Source organism: Carcharhinus amblyrhynchos, chromosome 20 (assembly GCF_965287045.1).
Source record: "Carcharhinus amblyrhynchos chromosome 20, sCarAmb.v2.hapA, whole genome shotgun sequence".
In the NCBI taxonomy this organism is placed as follows: domain Eukaryota; kingdom Metazoa; phylum Chordata; class Chondrichthyes; order Carcharhiniformes; family Carcharhinidae; genus Carcharhinus; species Carcharhinus amblyrhynchos.
This window is the reverse complement of record NC_137343.1, coordinates 25973671-26000072: the sequence shown is the minus strand read 5'-3', so window position 1 is coordinate 26000072 and position 26402 is coordinate 25973671. Positions and strand designations below refer to the sequence as shown.

General features: G+C 44.4%; 1 protein-coding gene across 1 annotated transcript in view; it reads left to right on the top strand.

Annotated features, from left to right (window-relative positions):
• Nucleotides 1–8850: 8850 nt before the first annotated feature.
• The window catches only part of LOC145356078 (coiled-coil domain-containing protein 63-like), a 65447-nt gene continuing 47895 nt past the window's right edge, over nt 8851–26402 (top strand). The window contains exons 1-2 of the mRNA XM_080208686.1: nt 8851–9007; nt 26126–26315. Coding sequence (XP_080064812.1) covers nt 8853–9007; nt 26126–26315 — 345 coding nt within the window. The 5' untranslated portion in view covers nt 8851–8852. The remainder of the gene's footprint in view (nt 9008–26125; nt 26316–26402) is intronic.

Genomic DNA, 26402 nt, shown 5'->3' with positions numbered 1-26402 from the left:
GTACAAAGTAGGTATGTAGGTTAATAAAGCCGTAAGAAGGCAAATCAAACACTAGAGGGACAGAATGGAAAGATAAAGATGTTATATTAAGCTTGTGTGAAATCTTGGTTAGCCCACACCTAAGCGCTCCGTATAAGGTTGTCATATTATAAAACAAATAGAGACACTGGACAGGATGCAAAAAAGATTGACAAGGATAATACCAGAAATAAGGGAGTGTACCAACAGGAGAAAATGAATAGGCTGGGTGGCTCTTTTTCCACTTGAACATTTGTGAAGCTATGAAAGGTTTTGATAACAGATACATGTCACATAATCAAATACAGAATTCAGAAGAAATTTCTTTACTCACAGAATGTGGAACTCACTAAAAGGGAGTCGTTGAAGCAAATAGTACAGATACATTTAAGGGCAGGCTAAATAAGCATCTGAGGGAGAAGAGTCTAACGCTGATAGAGTTAGATGAGAAAGGAAGCATAATTGCTGATACGGTTGATTGGGCCGAATGCTATGTTGTGTGTCCTATGTAATCCCTATGCATGTGACATTATAACATTGTACTTTGGCATTATATAAGCTGGACAAGAAAAAATGGTGTGCATTCCATGTGGTCTTCTGTACTCTACACCACACCTAATGGATAATTTTTAGTTTTGGGTCAAACTGTCCATCTAAAGACCGTATAATGGTGCAGGTTTCAGTTCCTGGCAGACTTGTCTGCTAATAGAAATGCGGGAGAGGAGAGGATTCTACCTGGCCAGGAGACTCAAGCTGAGGCCGTTTAGCAGGCTTCCCACAGGGCATCATGGCTTCAGTGATTCTTCAGCAGCCAGATTTCTAGCGCTGTATAAATTATTTAAATGAGTATTTAAATATAATTTAAATATCATTAGTGGCCCAGAACTGAAATCTCCGGGCCTGCTAGTTCCTTCCACGCCCCACCCCCAATCCTGGGCCAGGCTTGTTTCACTCCAGCAGGTTTGCAGTAGCTCCCCACTGCGGAGAGCTGGTAGCCCAACTCTGCTGGAGTAAAGGGAGGGGGCATTAAGACCCCTCAGAGCGTCAGGGGCCAGGAGGGGCTTGTGGGGGGGTAGTGTCACCTTGGTAGTGCCAGCCTGGCCCCCCTGGCAGTGCCCTAGGGGCGAAGTGCCAATGCTCAGGGGGCACCTTGGCACTGCCCACCTGGCATCAGGCAGTGCCAAGAGGGCAGGACTTCTTGGGGGAGAATTGCCCTCAGGCTTTTTGTTGTGAATACAAGTTCCAAGCATTGAGAAAAGGCTGGAATTGTAACAATTACAAATTCCTCAATTGTGACTAATGTGTTTAATTTATAAACTGTGTACACATTCCATTTTTAACGACTTTCTTACAAGGCTCTTGTTTTTGTATTGAGGTCTTGAACTTCAACACGAATATATTTATCAAAAATAATGAGTTGAATTCTCCTACCCTACTCATGACAGGTTTCATGGGAATGGGAGCAGAGAGACTAGTGGGAGCCAAAAAATTGGAAACCCGCCAGCATAAAAATGGTTTGTAAATCACCAGAAGGCAGGTTAATGATGGGTCAGTTATCCTGCTGACTAGCGGCATGAACGCCATTTGCATTAACTTCCAGCTAATGGATGCTCATGAAAGTACCCACTAGAATCAGGTGGTGCCTTCCAATCTTACATCACATCAGTGCAAAATCACGTTGATTTGAATCTCGTTTGAAAAAGAATGGCATGCGCACATTGGACCTCACTTTGTTGAGACTTCGAGGTGAGTGCAATACAAGTAGCTTACCACCTATTGTGCTGTGCTGGCCATGTTGCAATGCTAGTGGAATGCCACACTGCTCTGCTGGAGGGTTGCTCTCCTCCTGGTTCTTGCTTCTATGGTCACCATGACACCATTACGGTGCTTAGGGAGAGCTCAACTTACAGACCAGTGTTGCGATGGTGGAGGGGTATTTGGGTGGTATGCTCCCATTGACTGCCACTGTTGTTCAGAAGGACAGCATTGTGCAGTGGTACTCTGACAGGGCTGAGCAGTCAGAAACCAGTGTATTGACCAGTGAAGGGGTTTGGGGATTGGGATAGGCTATGGTGGGGAAGGGTAAACACACTAAGGACAATGGGAAGGAAGACTATACAAGGTTTTGGGGGAGCAGGTGGGTGAAGGACACTCATTAAAAGGCAGAGGGGCAGGATGGCTTCACAAGATCGTGCAGGTGGGCTTAGGGGGGACAATGGGAGTCAGAGGGCAGTCTGAGGGGTGAGAATCTGTAAGCCCAACAAGGGTAAGTAAAATGCTAATACTCAGAAAAGCAGCCAGCATTATCAAGAATGCCACACACCCCGGGCATAATTTATTCCACCTTCTTCCATTGGAAACAAAAATACAGAAATTCCATACCAATCACGTACCAACTGACTCAAGAACAGCTTCTTCCCTGTTGCCATCAGACTTTTGAATGGATCTACTTTATATTAAGTTGATCTTTCTCTATACCCTTGCTATGACTGTAATACTATATTCTGCACTTTCTCCTTTCCTTCTCCCCTATGGAATCTATGACAGCAGTGCTCCGAAAGCTCATGATTCCAAATAAACCTGCTGTTGTGAGACTTCTTACTGTAATCTATGAATGGTATGTTTTGTCTGCATAGTGTGCAAGAAACAATATTTTTCATGGCAATATATGTGACAATAGAGTAAATTAAAAAAAGGGATGAAAGGGAAACCACATGTATGAAAGGGAGGGGATGAACACAGACTTTTGATTAGGAAACTGGGGGGGTGGAGTGTGCCACATGAGAAATGGGGTTGTATGCAGACTCAGTGGTTGCGGGGATGATTTGGGAAGGAAGATAGTGCAATCTTCAGTCATCAGGGAAATGTGCAACAATGTGAAGTCAAAAATGCATGGTCTGGGGCTCTCAGAAAGCAGAGACATCTTGGAGCAGAGACATCCTAGATCTTTGTGGAAATCAGTCAGACAATGGAGAGTGCAGCAGGCATGCTGCAGGAGTAATCATTGGGAGCTTCAGGGAGGGGTAAGGCTGTGTAGGAATGAATAATAAGCTTGGTGTGCAGGGCATTCTCACAGTCACTATCCATGGCCTTGTTTGGGCTGCAGATGGTATGGTGATTGTAATACGTGGCATCTACAGCATGTATTTGGGGAACATATAGCAGAGTTGGGGAGTTGGGAATGCACAGATAAGTGATTGTGTCCACAGCCTCTGGATAAGGAAGGTCAAGGTGCACGTGGGTCATGGGCACTTCAGAAGTGATGGACTCAGATGGGAGTGTAGGAATATCCTCCAATATTATTGTGGGAGACTGGAGGATAACAGGAGGGTGTTCTACTTGCACATTGTGAGGTTTCAGGTAAATATCGGGTACACAGACAGTCAGAGAGGGGGTGACGAAGCTGGTTTCAAAATAAGAGGGGAGAACCATCATCTTCCTGTGCTGAAGTTATTGTGCAGATTTAATTCAAACATGTAAGTGATTCTGTTCAGCGGCGTGGTCTGAGGCTATGTGGGACGGACACATTACAGCATAAGGGGCTTTTTCTAGTGGAACTCTCTAACTTGTAGGTGCTGCAAGAATGACTGGAGTCTTGTTTTACAGAAAGGAAGTTTTTTTTGTATCTTTTGGTACTTTATTCCGAATCAGAAAAGCCAATTAAATCCAATCAGAGTCCCCACATGAGAGACAAACCAAATCCAAGCTGACAGGATGAGGCATTGCACCCCTTCCCTGGCTTGATCTGCACATCATGTTGGTCAAAAGGTCAAGGTGGCCTTAAAAAATTGCATCAGGTGAAGCCTCAGTTTAACCTCTTTGGCTATCCTGAGCATTTTCACTTGATCTTAGCCAGAAGGATGAGAAAAGGAGGAAATCCCCCTGATGAAGAAACCCATTGAAAGTCAGTGCATTTTCCAGCGCTGAAACATAGATGCTCTTAACTCAATGACTTCAAATCCAACTCATTGTATTATCAGTATCAACATTGGATTGTGTAATTTGGGAATGCAGGCACTTGGGGAGGGGCCACAACTGCAGCATATATGCATTCTGTGAATGGAGAACCGTCATATGTTTTCCAGAATTGGTAATCCTAATGGGCCTAAGGGCATCCAGTCATTAATCAGAAACAATGTACTGTAAATTGCACTGCCAGTTATAGAGTGGAGCACCTAAACATCTTAGATAGTGTTGTCATTCAAACCTTCTCACACCAATCAGGTGTTGAGAAGTCACATTCCTAGGATGGCATCTTGGTGACCTCAATATGGGTGGTAACATCTCAAAGACAAGGCAGCGTCAGCAACAATGCAAGTAGGTCTGAAACCAATAGACCATTACAGAACCTAAAGGTAGCAGGTTGTAGAACTGTTCCTATTATTGCCTGCAATGTTTCATAAGAAGAAGTGGATTCAGGGCACAGTGCTGCCTTTCTGAGGGTCCAAATGTAATGGAGGAGGTGAAGAAGGGAATGACAATGGAGAACACCACTCCATCAGGAGGCCCTACCTGATATCTTGGGTTGAGGGGAATCAGAGCAAGGACAAGAGGGTCAAGAGGAGATACCTAGACAATGGAAGCAATTCATCAGACCAAAGAAACACTGAAGAAGACTCTTGTAATTATAAATGAGTGAGAGACAATGCCTGGTACATCTGCACTTGTCCCGAGCTCTGGGAGATCACATATGCTACATTCTCAGTGAAGACCTAATGCCATATGGAGTTGGAGGCTATCCCCTGCCAGTGACATTGAAGATGACTGCTCTGCTCAATTTCTCTGCAAGTTGGTCTTTCCAGGGATCAACAAGGGACCTGTGCAGCATATTTAAAACCGCAACACATTAATACATAAAGGAGGTCACAAAGGACACAGCAAGGGATATGAGGTTTGCTCTGGATGAAGATAGCCAGTGAATCTCACATCCTGGCTTCGCTGCCACCTCAGGCTTCCCAAGGGTACCAGGTGCAAAATATGAAACGCTTGTGGCTTTAAGGACTCTGTGGCAGCAGGTCCTAATGCTTAGAAACCACCATAAAGGCTACCATTCTATAGTGTACAATTGATGTGTGATCATCATAATGAACATTTGTGCACAGTACCCTAGGAGTTTTCATGATTTGTCATTCTACGACTCTCCCATTTTTGATTTTTGAGGGGCCCGAATATCTGTAGCGATGGCTGCTTTGGGATAAGGGTATGCATGAAACAATGGCTGATGACAGTGGTGCATTACCCTCAGAGTCATTCCAGGGAGAGGTACAGTGCTGCTCACTGCCCCCACATGGTCCCTAATAGAGCAGACCATAGGACTTCTGAAGGAGCGTTTCAGATGCTTGGACCACTCGAGTGGTGCACTCAGTACAATAAACTGAACAAAGGGCTTCATACATTATCACCCTTCACAATCTGGCAATGCAAAGGGGTTATCCCTTACCAGACGGTGAAATGGAGGAGGATGAGACCACATTGGAGCAAGAAGATCAGAAAGTCCAGGAAATTCAAGAGGGTACTGATGGCCAGTATAAACGTGACAACATCATAAAGTAAGCAAGATGTCGGAGACATGCCCTGGACACTTTAATTGCTGACAGTTTTCAGGAGGAGTAAAGTTAAGGGAGGGCATGTGGCCACATTTTTCCTAACCCTCAGTGCCATTTCCTTTCATCTCAGGGGCTGTCCAACCACTCACAGTGAAAATGAGTCCAGCATTCACACTTGCACATTCTGGCCTCATGAATTGCCAACCACGATCTCTGCATAGGTCTGCTGTGCCCTGTGAATGTGCTCATTATAGGAACTGAGAGTCCACTGATGAATGAGAGAGATGCGAGAGATGATTTGAAACATTTGCTGCCAGAAAAGATGTAAACACTGCGGCCACTGAGATGAGGACATACCTAGCGATCTCTTCCTCCCATGCAACTCTTGTCTTTTGCTAGTACTGAAGAGACAGAAATGTCATTAGAAGCTCAAAGCTGAGTTGCTCTGATGCAGTGGTCTTCTGTGAGGAATGAAGGGTTAGAAGTGCATGAATCAAATACTTCTAATAAAGAATAAAGCACACCTTTCTGACATCATAAAAGGGTGCAGAAACTATCTTCAGTGAGATTGATATCATGTGAATGTTAATCTCACAGTGGAATACTATCACTGAGTGGGAGGATGGCTAATCCACAAATTAAGATAATTCACACGTACATAATCACAATGCATGCTGTTGACTAAGCCATTAACATAAATATCACTATCCTCCTGTACGCCTGTGAAATGTGGCCTGTGTATCAAAGGCGTGCAAGACAGCTCAATCATTCCCACATGACTTGTCTTTGCAGAATATTACACATCAGATGGCAAGAGAAAGTACCAGGCACTGAAGTTCTCTCTAGAGAAAGTCTACCATGAATTCACACACTGCTGATGAGAGCGCTGACGCGGTGGGCAGGTCATGTCATCTGTATGCCAAACGAGCGCATACCCAAGCAGCTCCTTTTTGGGGAACTTTCTGCTGGAAGACACTCACGTGGAGGGCAGAAGAAACGTCACAAAGACACACTCAAGGCGTCCCTGAAGTCGCTTGACGTAGACACGACCACCTGGGAAACACTGGCACAAAACCGCCCTACCTGGCGCTGCCTCATCCACAAGGGCTGTCAAGTTTACGAAGCAAGGTGCATTGCTGAAGCACAACTTATAGGTGTGAGCTGCGCAAGTTCAGAGCCAGCAGTGCAACAACTACAGTGCCTACACAAGTCTATCCAATATGTGCCAGGACATTCTGTGCCCGAATTGGCCTCATCGGTTATCTTTGGACACACTGCATCCAGCCTCAAAATGACTAATGGTGTTAAGGTCCTCATTGACAGCGATGGACGAACGACAACGCACAACATAAATATCAAATGAACTTACAAAAGTGCAATATGTTTACAGTGGTAGCACACCCATGACTCAAAAGTGATATCAGAATTTATTAACTTTCCTAACCCGGCCACTACGCCTGGCTACAGGCCCAATATCCACAATAGAGGTGGGGGCAGCCTACTGACTGCTACTTCCTGATGTCTGCAATGACCTGAGGCTTGGAGAAGCCCCATCCTGATAAAGGTCTCCTGTTTAGGAGCTGGTGCGCCCTCATCAATCTGAGCAGCTGAAATGTATGGGGTCACAAGGCGGAGGGACCTCTGAGTGGCTGCATTTCCTTAGGGTGTCCTGAGCAGAAGCTCCTGCGGTATCCAGCTAATTCTCATTTTTTCTGAGGGTGCACAAGGGCCCCATCCTGACTCCTTGAGGAGATGTTGCACCTGGAAGGTCAAGATGCTTCATCCCCTGTCGCCTACACCCTGATGGTGCCCACCTAGATGTGTGGTCAGGGTTGAGCACAAATCTGGCAATACCTGCTGGACCAAGGTGCCCATTGTGGTTGCCAGCCTTCCAGTAGTGACCTTGAAGTGCTGGCATTTTGGAGTCACGACATCAACAGAATGCAGACAGACTTATCCAACTTTTGCTCTGTTCTGCTGAGTGACAGCTGAATCTCTGACTGATATTCCACCACTTGCTGCATCTTTAGAATTGAGTTGGTGCTCCCTTGCAAAGGCTGATGATCTGACTCAGACTGAGTGGCGACTGTTCTTCAGCTACCCTCCAAGTACTGCAGACCTGAGCTGTCCCTGTCCCCATCAGATGTAGGGGACGGGTCAGTGAAGTACTCTCCAGTCATTGACCCAAGCCTAATCCAAAGCTGTGCCCCACCAAGGTATGTGTCTCTGCCGGTGGAGGGTATGGGGGAGTGAAGCAACGGTTCCTACAGAGTTTCTTCTTCGGATATGGTCTAAGGGCTGGGATTTATGGTGGGCTGCCTTGTGGGCATCGATCTGCTGATGTCTATAACATAGGGAATACAGTTTCAGTTGATGTACATGCAGATTTCAATATTGCATGTGACTCACTGTGATTGGCAGGATGTGATGAACTGATGGAGCTGTGATATGTACTCGGTTGGTAGGACAATCTGATTCCTTCCCCCCTTTGAGTATAGCTCTTTGAGTACACAGTGCCATGATGAGGGCTTGATATCGGAGGGAGTTGAAAGATGACTTAGCTGGTAGAACGGATGAGATCCATTTCCTGCATTCAATGTCATTTCTGACCTCCTCTGTGATGGCCTCCCAGGCCTGAGAGTTGGGGTTTGTATGCTTCTTGGAGCTATTCCTGGGATACAGGACATACATTCCTATATGCCTGCACTCCCGTCAAGGGCCTGGTGGGTGAAGTAGGTTGCTGCTTTCTTCTTGAGGCTTGCAGCCTTTTTCTTCTGGGTGGAAGACATTTCTGCACGTGTCCTGGAGAGCTGGAGAGAGTGAGACGTGTGTGTTTGGCAGGCGTTTAAATATGACCCTTTGTCAGTTAACGGCAGACGTATCAGCTCCCCATCCACCGGGTGTTTTGGTCCACCATTTGCCTGTGCCTAATTTATGAGCTTCCAGTACAGTATCAGATGTACATTCCTACCATTCCAAGTGGCAGGTGAATGTGGCCGAACCTGCCCATTACCGCACTCAGTCTCAAAATGGAAAATTCTGCCCAATCTTTGTTGAGATATGGGCAGTTTTCTTTGAATGGGTTCCAACTATGATTTCATATTTGGGGAAATGTCTTGCTCTTTGTATAACTTACTTGAAATATGGTTTAAAGGGATAAATGGTGGATTGGTGTGCATTTTAATGTTCTTCTAAAATGATATGATTTGTAGAAGGACCCAGGAAAAAGGAGTCTTAAAAGTTGTCTAACATGTAACTTTATTTTCTTTTTTCAACAGAATAGTGAAAATGATGAGTTCCCAGAATACAGTGTTAGACAGCGACACAGAAACAGAGGCAACAGCAGCAGCTGTCAAACTGAAACTACTACATCAGTTACGCAATCTAGAAGGTGATCAGAGAGCTTACCATGAAGAGTCTGAGCGTACAATCATGCGGCAACTGTAAGTTCTGTAGTTTCATGCAAGATGAGTGCAATGATTTTGAAAGTCAGTTAACCAGCATTTAAAGTTAACATTGGCAAAATGCTATTGTTTAGGTACGAAATTGCCAGATTTATTTTCTCAGTTGATATCCATGGTCACCCTTGGAATTATGGCAATGAACAACCTGTATGGTGTCAGAATACAAAAAATAAAAATATTGAGTTCTATACTTCCAAATTGCCATCACAATCAAACAGTGACACCACTACATAATACTGAACAACACATTGTGTTCGCCAGCTGTGGTTATGTTACCATGTGATGCGACTATATTCTTTCCAACAGCCTTGCTTCACCCCAAAATTTCCAATCCCATCTGGAATTAAGCTTTTAAGTTTATTTATTATATTATATATTGTCACAAGTAGGCTTACATTAACACTGCAATGAAGTTACTGTGAATATCCCCTAACCGTCACACTCCAATGCCTATTCAGGAACATTGAGGGAGAAATTAGCATGGCCAATGCATCTAATCTGCATGTCTTTCAGACTTGTAGAAAGGAATTGGAGCACCTGGAGGGAACCCACACAGACACCAAGAGAACGTGCAGATTCTACACAGAGTGCCCAAGCCAGGAATCAAATCTGCATCCCTGGTGCTGTGAGGAAGCAGTGCTAAACACTGTGCCACCTTGCCATGTGAAGGCAAACAGAGCTAAGAGAGGAAGGGAGGGAATATTTATGATAAAGCTGTACCAGTTCTTAAGTCCAGAGCAACATTAGCAGAGGCCAGGGTTCAAAGTTTCTACTTTCTCTCTGGAGACAAAAAAACTTAGTGTGACAAAAATAATGTTTTGACTACTTTTGGCTTTTTAATTCAGTCACAATACATAAAAAGTCAAAATCAAACTGCATAAAAATCATGTCCCTGACCTAAGTTAATATAATATATTGCAAAGTAATTGGTTTGGGCCCTGAGTAGATAGCCAGGCCATCCAATTCAAACGCAAACAATTGTGCCAATTGTTTTATTATGTGTATAATGTTTGAACGTAGTTGGCAAATAGTATTCAAATCCATGAAATCCCAATAATAATTTCAAATCAAATCAAGCTATTATGTCCACAAAAATGTAAAAAGTTAGGAATAACTATGTATAGAAAAGTATAATTATAAAGTAATTAATTTGCTTGTTTAATAAAATTGATTGATTAAAATGTGGTGTGAAATTGGGACCTGTAGCACACTGATGGGTGCTTTGGGTTCTGTCTGAGGACTAAAATGGCATCCATCTTGCACATACTGACACTTTTGGGACACCATATTAGTGAGAACATTACTGCTGTAGCGAAAGCTGCCAGACATAGGCGGAAACATCAAGACATAGGCGGAGCAGGAAGATCCTGTCTTCAGTCAACATGCAATTCTCATTTGACATCAGCATTGGCAATTTGGAGTTTAATGCTCCAGCTAACACTTTTGCTTAATTTTGTACAGTTGAATACATAGTCAGCAGGAGGAAAGATTCCAATCTTTCATCACTGGAACCAAACAGCGACAGAAGAGTTTGTTTATCCACAGTCTTAAAATACTTTTCTATTGTATGGGAAAGACTATCAATTTGTCCTGAACTTTGCCATTCTCTGGCACAGCACTTTCATGCACCAATGTTCTGCAATATTCTGTTTCCTCATAGCCTATTTAAAAATAGACAAAGAATTTATAACACCATAATTTCTTTTCCTATGTATGATTTACTCAACAATGAAATAAGTAACTTATGCAAAATGGTTAAGGTGAAAGTTTTAAAGTCAAAGTGAAAATAAAGTTATTTATAGTACTGCTGTTAAGGTGCTGTAATTGTTTTCTAATTCTGTTTTATGACATTGCATTTTTGATCAGAAGATAATTAAACTAGAACATCGATCTTTTACAAGGAGTATGAGATTGTTATGAGTTTACAATGAGCTAAGATAAGAGGCAGGATTTTCTGGCAGGTCTTTGGCCCATAGTTTGTCTTAAATCCACCTATGTCAGCAGTGCAGTCTTCCGGGTTGCCTCCCCACTCACCATCTGTTTAAGGATGGTGGACTGGGGTCCTGAGGTTCCAGGCTCAATCAGAGGGCCTGCACCAATGTCAGATATACAGGCAAGAGCAAGTGGGCCTCAACTTGGAAGCATCTTTAGATGTCTGCAATGAATGATCAATTAAAGAGGGCCAAACCCAGTATGGCTATCAAGATGGAGGCAAAACCTTCTAAGGACTATTAATGAACATAGAATCCCTATGGTGTACAAAGAGGCCATTTTGCCCATCAGGCCTGCACCGACAACAATCCCACCCAGGCTCTATCCCCTGCAACTGTACCTATTTACTCTGTTCGTGCCCCTGTCCCCAAAGGGTAATTTTTCATGACCGATCAACCTAACCGGCACATCTTTGTAGTGTGAGAGAAAACTGGAGCATCCAGAGGACACAGAGAGAACGTGCAAACTCTACACAGACAGAGACATAAGGAATAGGAGCAGGAGTAGGCCATCTCGCCCTTCGAGCCTGCCCCGCCATTCAATAAGATCATGGCTGATCTGTTGTGGCTCAGTTCCACATTCCCGCCCTCTCCCCATAACCCTTAATCCCCTCTCTTATCAAAAACCCATCAACCCGCTTCTTAAAAATATTTAGCGAGGTAGCCTCCACCACTTCAACGGGCAGAGAATTCCAGAGATTCACCACCCTTTGAGTGAAGAAGTTCTTCCTCAACTCCGTTCTAAACCCAAGGCTGGAATTGAACCAGGTCCCTGGCACTGTGAGGCAGCAGTGCTAACCACTGTGCTACATTGCTGCAGCTTTCATCCTTGCAGTCCTAGCATTGCAGATTGAAGCTTCTGGCTTCAACGGCCTCTTACTTTGCCATCTGAAAGATTCCTCAAATGAGCTAACTTCCTCTGGACTCCACAGGATGTTTCTTTGCATTTTGTGCAGAGTTTCACTAGAATCCCTACAGTGCAGAAGGAGGCCATTTGGCTCATCGAATCTGCATCAACTGTCCAACAGAGCATCCTACCCAGGCCCTATCCCCCTAACTCACATATCCTGGGAAACTAAGTGGCAGTTTAGCATGACCAATCCACCTAACTTGTTCATCTTTGGAGCTTTACTCGGAGTTTTATTTGGAGCTGATGTATTTGGTCACCACCTTTGTTCCCTCCAATAAAGCATGCTTGGCCAGTTTCCTAGGCAATAGTAGTGGCCACGGCAGTCTGGATCTCTGGGAGCCGATGGTCTGCCACTTGTGATAATGGCCAAGCAGGAAGCCTCACCTGTGATATACTTGAAAATGTTGTTGGCGAATGAGTTCATGATGTTCATTGCTTGGGAAGAGATGCTGGTGTCCAGGTGAAACCGTTTCATCACTTTGTAGGTGTAGATAGAGTAACTTTCTTTCTTGGTGCTTTTCCTCTTCTTGCCACTGTTGTGTGGCACTTTCTTGATGACTTTCTTGGTACCCATCTTGACAGCTCTTGCTTTCTTGTCCTTAACCATGGTCAAGATTAACTTGAGAAACGAAATAGACACTAAAAAGTTATGTACATCATGGTTAGCACTGCTAACCACAGTTATATACAAAATTATACACACTGCTGCCTCACAACGTCAGGAACCCGGGTTCACTTCCAGCCTTGGGTCACTGAGTGAAATTTGTACTTTCTCCCGCTGTCTGTATGCGTTTCCTCCGGTGCTCTGGTTTCCTCCCACAGTCCAAAGGTGTGCAGGTGAGGTTGATTAGCCATGCTAAATTGACCCTTGTGTCAGGAAATTAGAAGAGTAAATGGGGTTACGACAATACAGCCTGGGTGGGATTGTGGTCGGTGCAGATTTGATGGGCTGAATAGTACTGTAGGGATTCTATGATTCTATGAAATACAGATGCTAGTGCAAAATGACTGCTAAATATAGCCCAAATTATGCTAGTTGGCTGTCCACATCAGTGGATTGTGTGGCTGATGTGGGTCCCAAACAGCTCCTGGGATAGATCCCTAGAGGTGGGAATGCAATGGGGCAGCATCACAATGTGGCTCCCTCCATTCCCTTGAAGCTCCCTGCCCCGTCCCCACCCTCAGCCTCCAATTCCAACTCGTGTGTGAGTCTGAGAAAATACATGAGGGATTTCTATCCTCTGTTAAATTGAAGGACAGAACTCAGTTATGTAATTCTGTCATTGATTACAGATATGCAATACTCTGTTATTTGACTATATAAAGCAGACCAACTTACAGATCAATTTACATCAGAGGCCCAGTTTTTTGTGGGTATTGTAAATGGCTGCAGGGCATCCACTTAATTGTTAACTTGGAATGAGATTTCATCCATATTTACAATGAGCTTCTAGCTGGACTTGGTACTAGCTAATCATATAATCCGAGGTGAAGGGCACACATGAGTCATTTGTTTCATTCCAGTATCTTTTACCTGGATATCTATAGGCACAGCATCACAGAATCCCTACAGTTCAGAAAGGAGGCCATTCGGCCCATTGAGTCTGCACTAACTCTTTGACAAAGCATCCCACCCAGGCCCTATCCTCTTAACCCCACTTATCCTCCTCTAAGAAGGGATTCTAAGAAGCAATTTACCATTGCAAATCTACCTAACCTGCACATCTTTGGACTGTGGGAAGAAACAGGAGCACCTGGAAGAAACCCACACATTGGAAACCCAGTCATGGCAGACAAAATAATGTTGGCTTTTTACCTTTCGGAATTAAGTTGGGGATCTAACTCAGCATATGAAGGGAGGGAAGTTGTTTGTCATTGGTTCTAAGAGTGCAAAGAAAGAGGATAAGTGTCTTAATGTACAACCATTTTTGATGCAAATCCTCAGTATAAAATCCATGATTTTGACCTTATTTAGCAAGGATGGTGCTATGATTGGCGTGAAGAGTAGAAATGTCACATTAAAGTAATCAAATAACCATGACATGGCTGGAGAGAAATATTTGAGACTCTGATAATAAATTCTAAAATTCTTTTGAAAAAGAGTGGTGCCTGATGACTGGAAGGTGGTAAAATGTGGCTTCCTTCTTCAGAAAAAGAGACAGGAATGAATTAGGAAACTACAGGGCAGCTGACCTTGCTTCTGTTGTTGATAAACTACTAGGACAGAATATTCCCTACAGGCTTCAAGCTGCCAAGCTTAAATTCCAGAAGCCCACATTGTGGGTGGGATTGCCCCCTATACATAAACACATCCGCACACGCATGCATCATCGGTTGGCAGTGGAGATGCAACCTTGTGGAAACATCCTGATGGCGGATTTGACAATGGGAATTTGTGGTCCCTACCATCGTGGTGAGATAATGGCATATCACAAGTCCAGCCATAGGCCATCATGATTCCTTTTGCACCCCATTGTCAGGATTCAAATTAACCTCCGACTGGAATTTTCCACCCTGACTACTCATCTTTCCCCAGCTGGTGTGAAAAAGCACTGATCCAGAACTTGTCCAGATCTATACGATATTTTGTGAGAGGTTTGGGAGACCTCTCGAATGCTAAAAAAGATTGAGGGCTCTGAAGCTGCTGGTTTCCTGAGCACTATATGGTCCATCGATTAGGTAGGCCATCGCTCAGCTGGACTCTTCAGCAGTACTTGCGTCAATTGGGTGCAGCGCAGCAATGATCTTCCTGTTATGGGTGAAAGAAGATAGGGAGGAGAGAGGTGGGGTGATGCAAAGAATTAGAGGGGGACTGGGAACGCTGGGGGCCTAAATGGGGGAAAGAATGAAAAGTAACTGGGGTCTGGGATGGCTGAGGTTATTGATGGAGTGGGAGCATGGGAAAGGCTGTGTTGGATTACAGGTATTGTAGGGGTAGGGTGTGTGAAGGTGTGAAAAGGCAGTGGGTGGGGAATGGGTTCATTCAGAAATCTCCAACATGTTGTGTCATGATGCTGGTGGGAGCTGGGTCATCAGGTGGATGGAGCAGCAAAGCAGCTCAATTGGACAACTGAAAAGGAACACAGGATGTAGTTCTGCTGAAGCAAAGGCTTGGGAATTGAGAAGAGTGCGAATGTCAAAGGTGCAGTATGAACGGGAGGCTTCTGGCACACGGTTGGCTAAGGCCCTGGCAAAAATCGATGCCTCCCTGAGTATACATACTTCTGGGGAATATATACCCATCCTGGCTTGACTCCCTGAATATAGGGGTGCAGCACAGGCTTAATGGCTACAAAATGTAATGAAGAGACATCTGACCTTCTAAAAGAGCAAGTGATCAGATATTTATGAAAGTGTACCAACATTGAAAAACGCTAATGAACCCATGCAACCACAGGTGACACCAGAACTGTTTAACTTCTCTTTGCCTGCCACTGTGTCTAGGTGCTACCCCAGCATCTGCAGCAGGGGCGAACACAGCCTGCTGACCACTATGCTCTGTTATTCTTGATGACTTTTGTGTGTGTCCTCTGTGCCTTCAAGACCTGGGGGGCTGGAGTGTACTTTGGATCTCCTGCTTTGCACAGCTGCACCCTCTGCAGTCACAGCTGATGGGATCACAGACAAAGGGAAATATGAAGGCCCACGTGTCCTCTGGGCATTCTGAGTGGAGGTCCCAGGGTATCTGCCTGTTGCTCCTCTTCCCTTTGGGTGCTCCCTGACTCCCAGAGGAGAAGGGATATCTCGTTGGATATGACGGCAGGTGCAACTTCCTGCCCAACCTACTGTTAACAAGCTGGAGGGCCTCCTTTTGGAAGCAGCAGCACAATGCCATGGCAGGGGCACTCACAATGAAGGTTCCTTCCTCCCAACGTTTTCAAAATTATTTAAACAAATAGATTCAGCAGCCTGGCTGCCATTGTGGGTGGGAAAACCGTCCACTGGGCTGCTTGTGGCTACATTTGAATCCAAACCGGCAGGAAAAGTCTCTAATTCTGCATGGTGCACTTGCCCATCAGTCTTTGACCAAAAGACCACCTTCAGGTAGTTTCACTGCCCCTACTGCCTGTGGGAATCTGGCAGTTGTTCTTCAGTGGCCCTTGACAAGGTGAATCAGCCACCCACTGCTTGTAGGTGGCTAGCTATGCCACCCACCTTTTTGCCTCTGGATAATTGGCTCAGGGATAAGATGGAACCAGGGAATGGACCAGCCGGCCAGTGGTGCTGTTCCTAGTGCCCACTCAATGTTTGTGTCTGCCCCCTGCAGGGCTTACTATCCTTCCCCTCAAGTTACTGAGCTCAATTTTAATTCTCTACAAATGGATGTGTTTTGAGTGAGTTAATATTCTGCCCAGTAACACAGCGTGAATTTGCTAATTATGACTTAGTCGGCATACATTTCTAAAGGCAAGCTAAATTTAATGTAACAGCCAAAATTCCAGCTCTCTAAAATTCAGAAATGGAGATGGTAGTTAAACATATGTAGAAAGTAGCACACCAGATAGGCAGTAAAAAAGACACAAAAAGCAACAAGTGAAGAGAGCGCGCCATAGAGTAAAATACCTCCACCACATTAACCCAACATTATTACAATTATTCAGCTTTTCCTTGAGGCTTTTCCCTTTTTGTGTTGAAAGTCTGCAACTATAAACCCAAAAAGAGACTTTTTTAAGAGTTTCCATCTGATTAAGGAGACTTCAGGCTAACTGACATCAAACAACCCACTCTGAAAACTCTGTTCACATTTTGACAGCTGAGTCAAATTGCATCACAGCCGCTGAGACAATTCATAATATTCTGAGATAATCAACAACATTCTTAATAAAATAACCCATAACATTCTTAAGAGATAGTTAATTCATCTGGTCCCTCAAAGTAACAGACCTTTTCAAAAAATTCTGGATTAAAATCCTCATTTTCACCAAAAGTTAATTAGTTTTTCTTTGAGCCATACCCTATCTATGTACCAAGTTTTTTTGGAATCCGGCCATTAGTTTCTGAGATATATTGTTTATCATCAAACAGACTAATAAATGCCTTCAGCAGCAAAGGTAATAAACCAGAAAATAAAACAGCACCAAGAATAGCTCCCAACACGTGGTTGTAATTAGCCTTCCTCCGAAATGCCTTTGCCTTAATGCCAATTTTGTACAGGCTAACAGAGCATACAATGCATTCCAGGCAACAAAAATGGGAAATCTTGCCTGAAGTACTTTACAATTTTTGTATAATTTTGGAGATGAGAAGGATTTTTCAGGTTACGATTAGATCACTCGTGATCTTACTGAGGTGCCGAATAGCCTACTTCTGCTCATGTACTTTTGTATGTCAACATGTAAAAGTTTGCTGACAATAACACAATGTTCAGCACCACTCCAAGGATGTGGAGGGTTCAAAGGGAGGGTTTAAACTAGTTTGGCAGGAGGGTGGGATCCAAAGCAGTAGGGAGACAGAAGAGAAGGACATCACAGAAGTTAAAGAGAGCACATTAAGTGGTAACGGCAGTGTCAGAAATCCTAATATCAGACAGATCGGACAAAAGCAAGACAAAGAGCAAGGGAAGTCTAGATTAAACTGCATTTATTTCAATGCAAGCAGCCTGATGGGCAAGGCAGATGAACTCAGGACGTGGATGGGTACGTGGGACTGTTATTATAGCAATTACTGAAACATGGCTAAGGGAGGGACAGGACTGGCAGCTCAGTGTTCCAGGGCAAAGATGCTATAGGAAAGATAGATAAGGAAATAAGAGAGGAGGGGGAATTGCGATTAGGGAAAAGATCACGGCCATACTGAGAGGGAATACATCCGAGGGTTCGGCCACTGGGTCTGTATGGGTAGAACTGAGAAATAACAGGGGAAAATGACTTTGATAGGGTCGTACAATAGCCCCCCAAATAGTCAGAGGGAAATTGAGGAGCAAATATATAAGGAGATTACGGATAGCTTCAAGAAAAATAGGGTGGTAATAGTTGGAGATTTTAACTTTCCCAACATTGAAGGGGACAGCCATAGTATTAGAGGGTTGGATGCAGAGAAATTTGTTGAGTGTATTCAGGAGGAATTTCTCATTCAATATGTGGGTGGCCCAACTAGAGAGGGGGCAAAACTTGACCTCCCCTTGGGAAATAAGGAAGGGCAGGTGACAGTGAGGAACCACTTTGGGACCAATTACCATAATTCTATTAGTTTTAAGATAGCTATGGAGAATGATAGATCTGGCCCAAAAGTTAAAATTCTAAATTGGGGCAAGGCCAGTTTTGATGGCATCAGGCAGGAACTTTCAAAAGTTAATTGGGGGAGTCTGTGGGAAGGCAAAGGGACGTCTGGTAACTTTCAAAAGTGTGTTAACCAGGGTTCAGGGTAATCACATTCCTCTTAGAATGAAGGGCAAAGCTGGTAGAAGTGGGGAACCCTGGATGAGTTGGGATATTGAGGCCCTAGTCAGAAAGAAGAAAGAGGCACATGACATGCACAAGTAACTGGGATCAAGTGAATCCCTTGAAGAGTATAGGTGGTGTCGCAGTAGAGTTAAGAGAGAAATTAGGAGGGCAAAAAGGGGACATGAGATTGTTTTGGCAGGTAAGGCAAAGGAAAATCCAAAGAGCTTCTACAAATACATAAAGGACAAAAGCATAACAAGGGAGAAGGTACGGCCTCTTAAGGATCAAAAAGGTCATCTACTTGTGGATACTCAAGAGATGGGTAAGATCCTAAATGAATATTTCTCATCAGTATTTACTTTTGAGAAAAGCATGGATGTTAGGGAACGTGGGGAAGTAAATAGTGATGACTTGAGGAGTGTACATATTACAAAGAAGGAGGTACTGGAAGTCTTAAAGTGCATCAAAGTAGATAAATCCCTGGGACCTGATGAAGTGTATCCCAGGATATTGTGGGAGGCTAGGGAGGAAATTGTGGGTCCCCTAGCTGAGATATTTGAATCATTGATTGTCATGGGTGAGGTGCCTGAAGATTGGAGAGTAGCAAATGTTGTGTCTTTGTTTAAAAAGGGCTGTGGGGAAAAACCTGAGAACTACAGGCCAGTGAGCCCCACATCTGTGGTGGGCAAGTTGTTGGAAGGTATTTTGAGAGACAGAATCTATCAAGGTAGATAAGTCGCCGGGACCAGATGGGATGTACCCCAGGATACTGTGGGAGGCGAGGGAAGAGATTGCAGAGCCCCTGGCGATGATCTTTGCGTCGTCAATGGAGACGGGAGAGGTTCCAGAGGATTGGAGGATTGCGGATGTAGTTCCTATTTTTAAGAAAGGGAACAGAGATAGCCCGGGAAATTACCGACCGGTGAGTCTGACCTCAGTGGTTGGTAAGCTGATGGAGAGGCTTCTGAGGGACAAGATTTATGAACATTTGGAGAGGTTTGACATGATCAGGAATAGTCAGCATGGATTTGTCAAGGGCAGGTCGTGCCTTACAAGCCTAGTTGAGTTCTTCGATAATGTGACTGAACACATTGACGAAGGAAGTGCCGTGGACGTAGTGTACATGGACTTCAGCAAGGCGTTTGATAAGGTCCCCCATGCAAGACTTCTTGAGAAGGTGAGAGGGCATGGGATCCAAGGGCCTTTGGCCTTGTGGATCCAGAACTGGCTTGCCTGCAGAAGGCAGAGAGTGGTTGTGGATGGGGCTTTTTCTGAATGGAGGTCAGTCACCAGCGGAGTGCCTCAAGGATCTGTTCTGGGACCCTTGTTGTTTGTCATTTTCATAAATGACCTGGATGAGGAAGTGGAGGGATGGGTAAGTAAGTTCGCTGATGACACGAAGGTCGGTGGTGTTGTGGATGATCTGGAAGGATGGCAAAAGTTGCAGCAGGACATAGATAGGATGCAGGACTGGGCGGAGAAGTGGCAGATGGACTTCAACGCGGATAAATGTGTTGTCGTCCATTTTGGCAGAACCAACGGGATGAACGAGTACACTATTAAGGGCAGAAGTCTGAGTAGTGTTGAGGAGCAGAAGGATCTTGGGGTCCGGGTCCACAGGACTCTTAAATCGGCCTCGCAGGTGGAGGAGGTGGTCAAGAAGGCGTATGGTGTACTGGCCTTCATTAATCGAGGGATTGAGTTTAGGAGTCGGGAGGTAATGCTGGAACTTTATAAGACCCTTGTCAGGCCTCATTTGGAGTATTGTGCGCAGTTCTGGTCGCCTCACTATAGGAAAGATGTAGAAGCTATTGAAAGGGTGCAGAGGAGATTTACAAGGATGTTGCCTGGACTGGGAGGCATGCCTTATGAAGTTAGGTTGAGGGAGCTGGGACTCTTTTCCCTGGAGAGACGAAGGTTGAGAGGCGACCTGATAGAAGTTTACAAAATGTTGAGAGGAATAGATAGGGTGGACTCTCAGAGGCTATTTCCCCGGTTTGAAATGGTCGCTACGAGAGGACACAGATTTAAGGTGCGGGGAGGGAGGTTCAGAAGTGATGTTAGGGGTAAGTTTTTCACTCAGAGGGTGGTGAGTGAATGGAATCGGCTGCCGTCAGTGGTGGTGGAGGCGAACTCGCTGGGGTCTTTTAAAAGACTTCTGGATGAGTATATGGGGTTTAATGAGATTGAGGGTTATAGATAGGTCTGTAGGTTGGTAGGTGATGTGGTCGGCGCAACTTGTGGGCCGAAGGGCCTGTTTGTGCTGTAGTGTTCTATGTTCTATGTTCTAATCTACAGGCATTTAGAGATGCAAGGACTGATTAGGGACAGCCAGCATGGCTTTGCGAGTGGAAAATCATGTCTCACAAATTTGATTGAGTTTTTTGGAGGGCTAATCAATAAGATAGATGAGGGCAGTGCAGTTGATGTTGTCTACATGGACTTTAGTAAGCCCTTTGACAAGGTGCCACATGGTAGAACATAAGAAGTAGGAACAGGAGTAGGCCATCTAGCCCTTTGAGCCTGCCCCGCCATTCAATAAGATCATGGCTGATCTGAAGTGGCTCAGTTCCACTTTCCCGCTTTCTCCCCATAACCCTTAATCCCCTTGCCTACCAAAAACCTATCTATCCGCGTCTTAAATATATTTAGCGAGGTAGCCTCCACCACTTCAACGGGCAGAGAATTCCAGAGATTCGCCACCCTTTGAGTGAAGAAGTTCCTCCTCAACTCTGTTCTAAACTGCCCCCACACCTTATCTTGAGGCTGTGCCCTCTAGTCCTGCTGTCCTTTCTGAGTGGGAAGAACCTCTCCACCTCTACCCTATCCATCCCTTTCATCATCTTATATGTCTCAATGAGATCTCCCCTCATCCTTCTAAACTCTAACGAGTACAAGCCCAGTCTATTCAGCCTCTCCTCATAGCTCAACCCCCCCAACTCCAGTATCAGGTTGTTGCAAAAAGTTAAATCTCACAGGATCCAAGGTGAGGTATCTAAATTGGTACAAAATTGGCTTCTTAACAGATGCCAGGGAGTGATTGTAGAGTGGTTTTTCAAACTGGAGGCCTGTGCAGTGGTGTACCAGTGGTGGGATCAGTGCTGGGTCCACTGTTATTTGTCATTTATATTAATGATTTGGACGAGAATATAGGAGGCATGGTTAGGAAGTTTGCAGATGACACCAAGATTGGTGGCATAGTGGACAGTGAAGAACTTTATCTCCAATTACAACTTGATCTTGATCAATTGGGCCAGTGGGCTGATGAATGGCAGGTGGAGTTTAATTTAGACAAATGCGAGGTGATGCATTTTGGTAGATTGAACCAGGGCAGGACTTATTCAGTTAATGAAAGGGCGTTGGAGAAAGTTACAGAACAAAGAGATCTAGGGATACATGATCATAGCTCCTTGAAAGTGGAGTCACAGGTGGACAGAATGATAAAGAAGGCATTCAGCCTGCTTGGTTTCATCAGTCAGAACATTGAATACAAGAATTGGGACGTCTTGTTGAAGTTGTACAAGACATTGGTAAGGCCACACTTGGAATACTGTGTGCAATTGTGGTCACCCTACTATAGAAAAGATATTATTAAACTAGAAAGAGTGTAGAAAAGATTTATTAGGATGCTACTGGGACTTGATGGATTGGGTTATAAGGAGAGGCTGAATAGACTGAGACTTTTTTTCTCTGGAGCATATGAGGCTTTGGGGTGATCTTATAGAAGTCTGTAAAATAATGAGGGGCGCAGATCAGCTAAATAGTCAATATCTTTTCCCAAAGGTAGGGAAGTCTAAAACTAGAGGGCATTAGTTTAAGGTGAGAGAGGAGAGATACTAAAGTGTCCAGAGGGGCAATTTCTTCACACAGAGGATGGTGAATGTCTGGAGCAAGCTGCCAAAGGTAGCAGGAGAGACAGGTACAATTTTGTCTTTTAAAAAGCATTTAGATGGGTATAGAGGGATATGGGCCAAATGCGAGCAATTGGGATTAGCTTAGGTGCTTAAAAAAAAGGGTAGCATGGACAAGTTGGTCTTAAGGGCCTGTTTCCATGCTGTAAACATCTATGACTCTATGTGCAAGTTAGGTTGATTGGCCATACTAAATTGATCCTGGTGTCAGGGGATTAGCAAGGTAAATATATGGGGTTACAGGAATAGGGCCTGGGTGGGATTGTGGTTGGTACAGTCTCAATAGGCCAAATGGCCTCCTCCTGCACTGTGGGGAATTCTATGATTCTATGATTCACAATTTCTTAGGTACTGAAGCAGTCCACATCCAGGTGCAGCAAGACCTGGACAATATTTAGGCTTGGGTTGACAAGTGACAAGTCACATTTATGCCACACATGTACCAGGGCAATGTTTATCTCCAACAAGAGAGAACCTGACCATCACCCCATTCCATTCTATAGGGTTACATTAGCTGTATCCCTTATGAACATCCAGGGGTTATTGTTGACAAGAAACTGAACTGAACGGTCATATAGATACTGTGGCTACAAGAGTGGGTCAGAGGCTAGGAACCCTGTGGCAAGTAACTCACGTCCTGACTCCAATAAGCCTGTCCACCATTCACAGGCAATGAATCAGGAGTGTGATGCAATACTCCGAACTTGCCTGGATGAATGCAGCTCCAACGACACACAAGAAGCTTCATACCATTCTGGACACAGCAGCCCACTTAACTGGCACCCCATCCACAGTCATTAACTCTGTCAGCCAGTACAATGGCAGCCCTGTGTCCAATCTACAAGATGCACTGCAGGTCTGCAGGAATTGAACAAGGCTCCTTCGTTAACACCTTGCAAAGTCATGACCTTTACCACCTAGAAGGACAAGAGTAGTAGACACATAGAAACACCACCACCTGGAAATTCCCTTCAGATTACTCACCATCCTGATTTGGAAACATATCGCCATTCCTTCACTTGTCACGAGGTCAAAATCCTGGAACTCCTTCCCTAACAGCACTGGATGTACTACACCACATGGATTGCAACTGTTCCAGAAGAGAACTCACCCCACCTTCTCCAGGGCAATTAGGGATGATGATTAATTGCTTGCCTTGCCAGCGATCCCCACATCCCATGAATTAAATTTTTAATAGTATTGGCTGCAAGGCAACTGCTACAACAATTCTGAGTGCAGTGTTGGAACAGGCCACTGTTAGGAACTGAGCTTTGCTCTGAACTCCCTCTAAACTATAGTGAAGACTTTTCAAAATTTGAACAATCTCCAGATGTATTTGAATAATTGAAATATGGTGCAGATATTACTCACTGGATAGAATATTTGAAAATAAATATTAATTGGTGCTAAGTTTCTAATTCAGATTCGCCATTCTTTGATCCCAATATACAGTTGTGATACTTATCTATTTCTGGAATTGACAAATACATGCAGTCTCACAGGCTAATTTGGTATCTTGCTCCCTGTCCTAATACTCTGCATCTTTCCAATTTGCCTGACAAAGATGCTTACAAAACTGCAGGCAAAAGATTTGTATACTAACTGCCACTTCTACAATGACTAGGAGAGATATTACCATCTGTCCACTGTTGCTACAAATACTCATTAGTATTGCCAATTGATCTGAGGAGTGCAGAGGCCTCCATTTTTATACCTTCATTCAAAGGGATGTCCCCCAGGGATCGGTGCTGGGGCCTCAGCTATTTACCAAGCCTCAAGATAAAGGGGAGGCGGTTTAGAACAGAGTTGAGGAGGAACTTCTTCACTCAAAGGGTGGTGAATCTCTGGAATTCTCTGCCTGTTGAAGTGGTGGAGGCTGCCTCGCTAAATATTTTTAAGAAGCGGGTTGATGGGTTCTTGATAAGAGAGGGGATTAAGGGTTATGGGGAGAGGGCGGGAAAGTGGAACTGAGCCACGACAGATCAGCCATGATCTTATTGAATGGCGGGGCAGGCTCGAAGGGCTAGATGGCCTACTCCTGCTCCTATTTCTTATGTTCTTATATAGATGATCTGGAGGAGGGAACTGAGTGTAAGGTGTCGAGATTTGCTGATGACACAAAGATAAGTGGAACTGCAAATTGTGCGGAGGGTGTGGAAAGTCTGCAGAGGGATCTAGATAGGCTGAGCGAGTGGGCGAGGACCTGGCAGATGGAATACAATGTTGGCAAGTGTGAGGTTATCCACTTTGGTAGGAATAATAGTAGGAAGGACTACTACTTACAGGGTGAAAAGCTGCAGCATGCTACAGTGCAGAGGGACCTGGGGGTCCTTGTGCATGAGTCACAAAATCCCAGCCTACAGGTGCAGCAGGTGGTCAGGAAGGCAAATGGGATGCTGGCTTTCATAGCGAGGGGGACTGAATATAAAAGTAGGGAGGTCTTGCTGCAACTGTACAGGGCACTGGTGAGGCCGCAGCTGGAGTACTGTGTGCAGTTTTGGTCACCGCACTTGCGCAAGGATATTTTGGCCTTGGAGGGAGTGCAGAGGAGGTTCACTAGGCTGATACCGGAGTTGAGGGGGTTGCGCTATGAAGAGAGGCTGAATGGACTGGGCTTGTACTCGTTAGAGTTTAGAAGGATGAGGGGGGATCTTATTGAGACATATAAGATGATGAAAGGGATGGATAGGGTAGAGGTGGAGATGTTCTTCCCGCTCAGAAAGGGCAGCAGGACTAGAGGGCACAACCTCAAGATAAGGGGGGGGTGCAGTTTAGAACAGAGTTGAGAAGGAACTTCTTCACTCAAAGGGTGGTGAATCTCTGGAATTCTCTGCCCGTTGAAGTGGTGGAGGCTACCTCGCTAAATATATTTAAGACGCGGGTAGATAGGTTTTTGGTAGGCAAGGGGATTAAGGGTTATGGGGAGAAAGCGGGAAAGTGGAACTGAGCCACTTCAGATCAGCCATGATCTTATTGAATGGCGGGGCAGGCTCGAAGGGCTAGATGGCCTACTCCTGCTCCTATTTCTTATGTTCTTATGTTTTCCCAACTTTCAGTTAATTCATCTGGATGATGCCCAGGCTAGAAGTTCTCAGCGCTGCTCTTCCACTATTCAAAGACAGAGGTCCTGTTACAGTTACTGAGTTACTATAACATATCTTTTCCTCCTGCAAGACCAGTTTATCATCCTGTATCATTTGAAATAGCTCAAGAGCTTGTTTTGCACATAAGCAAGGAAAAGTGGCATGTTCCATTAGGTGTTCCAATTGAAGCCTTTGAGCTAGGATCTCATTGCTAGTGCCTGTGCTAAGTGCATGATCCTCTCTGGGATTACTTTTCGTTGTGATTTTAGTTGCTTTAGGATTTTAGCTTAGAACTCTGGAGTCAAATTATCTGGAAACTGCCTGACCAAAAGCCTGGATGATGATGGTTTGAATCAACTTAACTTGTATTAGCTGGAAGTATTGTTTCAGCATTCAGCTCAAAAGCTACAATTCATTTTGTGTGGTCAGCTTTGAAGCCGAAACATGATTTTAGAAGCATTGTGCTATTAAATGTCACCAAGTCTGAAAGATGTTTGTCAACAGGATGATGGATATTCTTTCCCTGCCCACCATGGCAGGGAAATGGTGGGAAATTCAAAATGGCCATTTTGAATTTTCAAATGGAATGTTGCAATTAGAATATTGTCTACTTGCAGCACAGGTGAAAATGGTATAGTGGTTTTCTCTCAGCCAAAAAGCCATGAAACGTGCTCTTACTATATCACTTGAGGAGCTACTTATAAATAACATGGCACAGCATGTCTGGAAAAATCAGGCAAAGAATAAGTGGACTGCATTGGTTCTGAGTAGAAGAGATTCATGTTTCTGAAATGCCTTTGGAACTTTATTCTTTTGCAGACGGGAGCTAAATTTATTACAGCGTGAACATGAAAATCTGGCAACAAGCATCGCCCTTGTCACAGCTCCGCAGAATGTACGGAAGGATATTAATGATTCAACACAGATAAAGATGTTGATGCAAAGCAAAGATGAGTACGACTGCCTGGCTGAGCAAGAGAAGAATCTGATTGCTAAGCTTGATGCTCAGGTATGCTTCTAGAAACTTGAGTGTCTGACCTATACATCAATGAAATTGTATTTAAAGTTTATACAAATATTTGAATCAAAGCATTTG